Raw genomic sequence first — 9350 nt, 5'->3', positions numbered from 1 at the left:
TAGAGATTAAAGTATAAGATTGACTTTGCTAAATTTATGCTAGAGGTCATGTCTCAGAGCAATAGTAATTTAGGCTAGAGCTTTTAGGTTCTCTAATTTAGGTTTATAAGAAATGCTTTAGACATCCTTTAACGCGATTTCATGAAAAATTGTCCCTGATGTTGCATTGAAGTCTACGTCAATTTCATCTATGATTAAGTGACGTAAAGAACCAAAGATAAATTATTATTAAAGAGTTAGAGATAAACTTTTAGCGACACTCGTTTTTGATTAATTAGAACAGTACAAAAGCTAGATTTTTGACTTCTGGGATAGAAATTTTTGGGGTAATAAGAAAATCACCATTGAAAGAGCCAAGAAAATACGGAGTTGGTGATTTTTTCGCATGAGAATGAGAACCAGAATGGTTTTCGTCTTTGGTGGTCACCAAATTAAGGTGAGATATTTGCAAGTATATATTATGGGCCATTCTCAGTGTATGCAGTTCACGCACTTGTGAATTTTTTCCGCCAATCAGGTTCAGAAAATTTAAAACCATTTTTCCACCAATATTTTCCATTCTTCCTCGACGGTAACTTGTAGTGCGCACTATATGGAATATAATGATCCCTTACGCTTAAATAATTGCATTCATTAACTATTGATTTTTTTTTTATTTTAGAATAATTTTTCCGATTTTGTTGGGTGCAAAAAACAATTAAAAATTTCCTTATTATTTCAATTTTAAGTGTCTTTTTCGTCTTTTACAAACGCTAAATAATTGTTAAACTTGTTCTTCATTCAAAAGAGCAATGAAATTGATGAAAATTGATTTCTGAACATTCCTTCCACGTTCCATTGCCTGTTTTTGATTTGACTACTAATTGTGTGAAGATGATTTGCTGAACATAAATATACATTTCAGACTTTGTACCAACATGACTGTCTCATTGGACATCGATTTTCCATTGGTGTCCTCCTGAACCCCTTTTGTTATTTCTGTGGGGATCACGTCATCATGGATTTTCAACACATTTCGCACTGCAGAGAGCTTCGCTTGAGTTCCTTGGTCGAGCGTTATTGGGAGGCTCGAGGTCGAATGAGACAATGACTTTTTTTTTTTTTTTTTGTTTTTTTTTTTTTTTTTGTTCATGTCTTTTTTCCCCTTTATGTCAAGTTCTCTGCCAATGGAAAATGAAACAAGAATTAAAAAAAAGAAAGATTTGCTGAACAGAAATTGAGGTCCACCGTGTTCAAAACATAACACGTAATACTGTCCATTTAATTACATGGTATTTTAGATTCGGTGTTTGAAGTAGCTTAGTTCAGATTTTATTGACTTACAAATTCGTTATTGCGTCTGAAAAGTGGAAAAATGCACATAAATGGGATTTTACGTCTTAGCAGCAGGTCCTGCAGTGGACTGATCGTAAAGACACGGTTCCCAATTGAACGCCGAAGTCAAGCAATACTGACTGTGGTCAGTAAGTGGGTGACCACTTTGATTATCCAGCGTTGAGCTAAAAGGTGTGCTGTATCTGTCCTCGTTAAATTGTTCAACCGTAAAATGCTCGACTTCGAGCGCAGGTCGTCGGGCTACCAAAGCTGGGGAGCCATCCCCTCTGCAGAGGATCAAAATTGTGACGGCAGGTCTTCGAATCATCCTCAGGGATGTTTCCCAGATCGTCACCACTAGCCTATTGTTCAAAAAATAAATATCCTGACGTGATGACTTATGACGCTATGATGACGACGCTCTAGTGCGTCGTAAATAAAGTACCTGCCTACCATCTTGACCTCATTTACTTTATAAGTTATTTTGCTACTCAGGATCATGGCCAAGGAATACACTCCGTGACGGTAATGACGATTTGAGGAAAGTTATGAGAACATTTGTTAAATTAAATTTGTCTAATTTAGGAAAATATAGCAAATTTCACAAAAAATTATATATATATTTTTTCTTTTAAAGGTATATATTTTATATTTGCTTTTTTAAATCATTTTTTAAATTGCAATATTTATTCTAAAATTATTATTGAATTATTATGCGTTATAAGTTATTTGTAATAACAGATATGGTTTTTGGAGAAAAATAAAATATTTTCCTCCAATTTACTATCTTCCAACCTTTACCAACGCAACAACTTCACATCTTTCACTCACCTCCTTATAACACGTCATCAAAGCTGTCTAATCAAAAAGCAAATTTTATTTTGCTAAATTCGAATAACTGATCAGTGAGAATGGGTCTCAAGTTTGAAACACTTTTGATTGGTTGTTACTTTTCAACTTGTAAACTAACTGAATAAGCAAAATCTAAATTTTGATTTGTCAAGGCATTCATCTTGTTTATTTTCTTACAGTGAGAATAGGGTATAAAATCTAAATTTTGATTTGTCAAGGCATTCATCTTGTTTATTTTCTTACAGTGAGAATAGGGTATGAGAATCAAAATAATATGAAAAGTTACTCCTCTGTATTTCGTTATTATATGAATTTGACACTCTCTTTAAGGATGTTTAGCGTGATTTAAATGAGATTTAAAAGGCATCCTGAAAATTCAGTATTTTTCCTTATTATGACATAATTTGGCAACACTTAAATGAAAGTCTGATTTCTGCTACTGACTGACGACCACTGACTGCTACTTTCATTTCAGTATACGATTTACCGTCGATGGGATAGGTTGTGTCTTGGAGAATCGCGGTTGATGTGCTTGTTTGAAAGGTTTAATAATTGCTGGTTCACGTATGCTGCTTTTACCTTGTAGAGTTTCGTCCTCCGCGTTACCCACAGTCTTGAACTGCCTATTTAGAAGTCCGCTTTCCCTTTCTAGTGAAATTATGGATAATACTGTTTGTATACGAGATATAAAACCAGGAATGAAAAGTTTAAATGTAGTTTTTATTGTTCTTGAAATAGGTTCGTACTGTGGACATAAACTTCCTTTGTTTTTAATTGTTAAAAAAAAAAATTATAAAATTCATTTTTGAAATCTGCTTTTTGTTTTTAAAAAATCGAAACTTTTTTAAATTTAGTTCGTCGAGAAATAAAATTTTAAATTATTAAAAATTTACATTAACTGGGATTCGCCAAAAAAATTTTTTTTTCTTTGTTTTAGAGCAGAAACTTAATTAAATAATCACAATCTATGCTAACCACAATCTTTTTTAGCTGCCAAACTAAAAATCACCCGTCCACTCTAAAGTCACAAACTTTTCACATGCGTGAAAAAAATCGGGGTTCTTTTGTTCTGAAAAATTGTCTCTCTGAAAAAAATTAAAATAAATATAATTAATTTTTAAACTTCTTGTTTTAGATTACAACTTCAAACTATTTCAAGACTCGAATTGCGCTTGCTTATTCCAATTATTGCGAACTTTTTGCGGGGACTACTCCCCAAACGGAAACACCGTGCGCAAACTCGTATCGCAATGAGTGGATGATCCCTGAAACTTGAAGTGATTCAAGGGGACTGTTAAAAATCGCAATTATATGATGACCCCTCTGTCTCTGGAAAGATGCGGGTCTCTTCCTAATTTTTATTAAAATCTAATTAAGTTAGAAGAGGTTAAATTTTTAATCCGTTTAGTTGGGAGTGACGTCAGGTACATTGGCAAGCTTACTTTACAAGAGTGCCTTTTGTTATTTTTTTTCATGGAGTTTTCCTGTTTCTATAGAAAGACTTAATTTTCATGTTTTAGATGGGGGGGGGGCTATCCGTCCCTTTGTTTAGGAAAAGCAATTCATTTTAATTTATCATTAATCTGGTTAAATTTTAATGAAATATTTTCTAATTTATTTATTATCAATTTTAAGTTATTAATTTGAAACAAAGAATAAAATTTTGATGTTTATAAAAACAATGTCTGCAAAACTTTCATTGTATTTATTTATTTTTCTTTCTTTTAAAAATTTTGGGTTAGAAAATAAATGTGTTTGATATAAAATATTTTTTATTTTCATATTTAATTAATCCTACTCATTGAAAAAAATCTTTTTTGTATTTTTATGTAAAAAATAAGTATATTTTTCTGATAAAAATACTAATAGGAATTTTTATTTAAAAAATATATTGTATGAACAAGTGTTTTTAAAAAAATTATTCTTCTGAAATGTTTTATGTTTAGATTTTCCTGATTTGGATAAAACGAAATGAGTGATTCTGTGTCCCCCCCCCACTTTTTTTAAAAAAAAATTTATTGTGTAATAAGGTTTTGTTTTTGTATAATTTTTTAAAGATTAATATTTATTACCATAAAATTTTCAATAATATTTATTAGCATAAATTTCTTTCAAATTTTTGTGTTTAGGTGTAGTGGAAGAATTTTTTAAAATAAATATGTGGAAAAAAAACAACATATTTATTATAAAAGAAAGTATTAAATAATTCAAATACATAATGCTGATATTAAATTTTGCTGTTTGATAAAGAATAAAAAAAAATCAAGAAGCAAATATTTTTAGTAATACAGATAATCTTAATTTATTACTAAACTGCTTATTAGTCTATCCAACTTCATTATTCATAAGTTGTAGGTCATATATATATTTTGATAATTTGTTACTTATTTTGTTTATAGCTAATTGTATTAGTTTTTTTTTTATCCATTTTTTTCTCAATTTTCTTTAAAAATTTCTGTCAGCACTAGTTTTACGATAAAATATTTTTGTTTTTAACTTAATTATTTTTTGGATCTGTAGTTATCTTAAATTTCAAAAAGCAAAACAAATATTGTTAATTTTTTTTTTCGCAATTTGGTCATTTGTCATTCTGACTTTGCTTAACTTTTTATTAAATTTAAATAACAATGTTTTAACACCTGAAAAACAGTTCTTTAAGAAAGAAAAAAAAATTGGAAACTGTAAAATTTTATTTTCTAGTTTTTTTTTTTTTTTTTTTTTAATTTTTTTTTAATATTTTAAAAATTTAGTATTTTTAAACAATAATTCTTTACTCAATTTTATTTTTAAAAAAATTTGAACTAACTTTCTATCTTTAAAAAAAAAAAAATTCTTTTTATGGAGATTATTTTTAAAAAATTACTTTTTATCTATGTGAATAAAATGTGTTAGAATTTTATTATTTTTAAGCCACTAAATCTTAGGTCTTGAATTTTCAAAAAAGTTAAAACAAAACTCTCTTTTGTGTTCTGTATTTAGTCATTCCATCTTTATTTTTATAAAAAATTTTATTTATGTAATTGGAATTTTTTAATTAATAGGTATTTAATTTTTAACTTATTTTTTGCTTCTTTAATATTTATCTTTAAGATTTCTGATTGTGTGGTATTAAGAAAATTATAATGTTATATGCTACATTGCCTAGTTGTTAATTATGTCTCTAAAAATACTTCAAATGAAATAGAGCGTCCCAAAATTCATGTTCTAATAGTTTATTAAATTAGTTCATACAATTGCTAAACTAGTTAAAATTAGAGATTTTTTTTTTTTTTTTGTTAAAGAAATGTGTAACATAATATAATCAAGAGCATAAATAGGAATGTGCTTTTTCAGAGTTTTATACTGAATTTTTCAGTTTAATTTTAGATTTTTTCTGTTATTCGTAGAAACAAATTTGTTTTGTATTTTACATATGCATTTTAATTTTATTTGTTATTATGATACTTTCAAAATGACATTCTATGTGAATAAAAAAGATTTTAATAAAATATATCCGAAGATCATTTATATACTTTTTTTTAATATTTTATAAAATGCTCTTTATGTTAGTGAGCATATTATTAAAAATGTAAAATAATTTAGGTAAAGCAAGGTACTGAGATGCATGTTTAATTTCTGAAAATTTTCTGTCATGAAAGTTATGTTGACTTGAAAAGTTCTGTTTAACTAAGCAAATAAAAAAATTGTAGTACATGAGATTTTTTTTTTTTTTTTTTCCTTTGTAGGTATAATTAGATTTTTCTGATTTGGATGAAACAATATTAGTAATTCTGTGTCATACTTTTTTATTCTTCAAATTTTTTACCATGAAATAAGGTTTTGTTTTGCTTTAAATTTTTAAAGATAGGATTTATAAGTATAAAAATTTATTAGTAAAGAAAAGATTTATTAGTATAGTATAAATTATTAGTATAAAAATATTAGAATTATTTCAAATTTTTTACATGCATTGGAAAAAAAAAATTTTTTTTTAAAGACAGGGAGAAAAGCAACATATTAATTATGTAACAAAGTATTAAATTATGTGTATACATAATTGTGCCGCTTAAAATAATTAAAAAAATCAAGAGGCAAATATCATTTTCAGTAGGTAATATGCAAATAACTTATTTTATTATCAAACTGCTGTTGGTCAATCCAGCTTCATTATTCTAAAGAAAAAATTTATTACTTTGTTTTGTTTAAGTTAGTTAATCGTTATGCTTTTTTACCAATTTTTTTTTCTTTTCAAGAAAGTTGGAGGAAAAAAATAATTTGAATACAAAGGTGTACTGAGAACGTGTATTGTCTTAGTCATGTTGAAATATGCCGTAGTGAGGTAAAAACTGTCAAAAACAAGAAATTGAAAATCAAAACAGCATATAACATTACTTGTTAGTCCAGGGTATTCCTGATAATTTAATTATCTTATTGTGATCCAAGTAAAAATTTTGTGATCTTGGATCACTGATAATTTCCGAACTCCGCTTTAGATGTTAAGTGTTTATTTGCAACTTAAGTGGATTTTAATGTGATTTGTAAGCATATTTAAAATATTTTGTTATAATTCTTTTTTATCATATTTAGCTTATTTTAATTTAGGAAAGGAAGGTGGATATTTTTAAATTTATTGAAAACCTTAAAATTTATTATAAGTTAATTATGAATAATAAGAATTAATTAATAAATAATATTTAATAAATTAATTAATTATAAATAATAATTTAATTAGTTATAAATAATAATTTTATTAATTATAAATGATAATTAATAAATTATTTATAAATTCTAAGTAATTTATATAATTTGAAAAATGTTTCCAGTTAATAATTTTAGATTTGGGGCTTAAAATATGTGACAGTCTTTATAAATATTAAAAAAACTGGTTTCTCGTTTTTCCCCCCCTTTCGAAAGAAAACTTTTTTACTAACACTGATATGTAGGGTGAATGAATATAAAGAAGTGCTAAATGCAAATGGCCCATTTTAAACAAAGCAATTTTTCAATGAATCTCACTATTTTTACTTAATATTACAGTAATGTAAATCTACAAAGAAAAATTTTAAAAAAATTTGATAATCACTTGTAATTCACTCAAATTTCATATTGCACGATGGATTCCACACCAAATCAACTAATTTCAAAATGTCAGGTCCTTGTATGTCTCACAGAATGGATGAAAAATATCAAGTTTCAAATTTTTTTTTTAACCCATTTCTTTAAGAAGTTATGCTTAAGATGTTTATAAAGATAGATTTAAATTTCTTAAAGATAGATTTCTTTCGTTAAAGTTTTGAAAATTCCCAAATTTTTTATGTTTTTTAAATTTTTAAATAGCTATAACTTGAGAACTCAATGACCTAGAGCAGCGATTTCAATTTTTTGCGGCAACCAAACCGAAAAATGGTCAACCTTCTTATAGTGGAACCCCGAATCTTAGAAGAAATTTCATTAGCAATTGTTAAAAATATTAATATACTGATGACCATTCAGGGGTCTGTCCAGGCCGAATTTGCTACCGTTTAGCGGTACCTTCACAAATTCAATTTTATTTAAAACGGTAGTTTCACAAATTCAACTTTAGGAAAAACGGTAGCTTCACAAAATACTTTTCCTTAAAATTTTGTTTTTGTATCCGTTAAGAAACATTAAATCTATATTTTTACCATGTTTTTGTGCTGATATTTTAATATAATTTTTAACTTTTCACAAATTATGTCTAAATTTTCACAAAATAGGTACCTTTCAGAAAAACCTAGACAGACCCCTGCCGTTATTTATTTTGAGAATATCTAATAAGTTATAATTTTTATTAATTTCAAATATAATAAAAATATTTAATGAAAGAAATTTTTTCACCATGTAGTTTTAACAATACTAGTCTTAAAATAGGGTTTTTTGTCAGCAGTTGAAAGGTCTAGAAGGCCATCTAATTTAGTTCATAATTTGGTTTCAATGTATGAAAGATGAAAATAAGCGAGCAGAAATGCAGCTTTAGTTTAAATAGAAATTAAAAAGGACAAAAATAAATGTTAATAATAATTATCTGATCAATATTAAATAACTAATGGAAGAAATTAGTTACAAATTTTATTTCATGGTTTTTCAACTGATAATGTTGGTCTAACTCTCGAAACCCTTGTGACCTCTTCGTGGAACCTGCGGGCTCCCTCAGAACACTATTTGGGAACTGCTGATCTAGAGAGCTAAATTTTGCCATTTTTTACAGTTTTTAATGAAATTTTTTAAATTATAACATTGCTAAGTTATGAAGAAAAAAAATTTTACAGAAAAATGAGCAAAAATTTCAATTTTAATTTTTTGAAAGAAAAAAAAATTTAAATTTTTTTATGTGCCAAATTTTTAAGTAGGGTTCCAATGCATTCATAAAAAGAAAATTTTCTTGTTAAACATTGACAGAAATCATGAGGCAACATAAATATGCCACTTTTCCACCAAAATTGCTCTTGATATAGCATATTGTGTTTTTACTGCATGATGTGTTAAACTGGAAATTATTTTTCCTCTATGATCTCATTGGAATACCATCCTAAAATTTAATATATATTTTAATATAAAATTTAATTTAATATAAAATTTAATATAAATAAATATATATTTTTTTTGCTGTGAAATATCCAATTTCAATTTTAAGCTTTGTAAAAATTATTATATTTTAAGAAAAGTTTATACTAATGTTATATATTTTGAAACTCCATTAAAACAAAATTTATTGAAAAAAATTGAAAAATTTGCTTTTTGCGTTCATTAATTCTCAACTTCTAACTGTTGAAAAATTTAACTGCAAAAACAATTACCGATTTTCAAAATTGCATAACTTGGAAGCAAATTTAAAGTCTGGATTTCGGTATTTTTCATCTCAGCAAATTTAATAAACATTACGAAAATGATTAAAATAAAAATTGTTCACCTAAAAAAAAAAAATTTTTTTTTTTGATTTGACATGAGGTTACCCATATGATAACTTTACAACAAAATTTTTAAGGAAGTTTTTAAATTGACATTTTTGAGACTTCATTTTTGAAAACTTTATTCTTGCAACTTTTTTTTTTTTTTCATAACTGTGTTTCATGTTTTTTAAATATTGATCAAATTATTATGACTTAAGATTTTATGTGTACAAGTCTCAAGTCTGTTTTTGTTTCTTGTGTGTCTGTTAAATTTTTTTTTTTTATTCATTTGTG

At 26.4% G+C, this 9350-nt stretch overlaps 1 protein-coding gene across 2 annotated transcripts in view; it reads left to right on the top strand.

Annotated features, from left to right (window-relative positions):
• The first annotated feature begins 2621 nt into the window (after window positions 1-2621).
• Window positions 2622-9350, top strand: part of LOC107442887 (SOSS complex subunit B2) — a 30630-nt gene continuing 23901 nt past the window's right edge. The window contains exon 1 of one of the 2 annotated variants that reach the window (XM_043042785.3): window positions 2622-2904. In XM_043042785.3, coding sequence (XP_042898719.1) covers window positions 2733-2904 — 172 coding nt within the window. In that variant the 5' untranslated portion in view covers window positions 2622-2732. The remainder of the gene's footprint in view (window positions 2905-9350) is intronic. The other variant, XM_016056563.5, reaches the window with a different exon arrangement.

Source organism: Parasteatoda tepidariorum, chromosome 8 (genome assembly GCF_982258835.1).
Source record: "Parasteatoda tepidariorum strain Cologne lab strain chromosome 8, Ptep-v5.0, whole genome shotgun sequence".
In the NCBI taxonomy this organism is placed as follows: Eukaryota; Metazoa; Arthropoda; class Arachnida; order Araneae; family Theridiidae; genus Parasteatoda; species Parasteatoda tepidariorum.
Note: the sequence above shows the minus strand (reverse complement) of the source record. Positions and strands in the feature narration are given on the sequence as shown.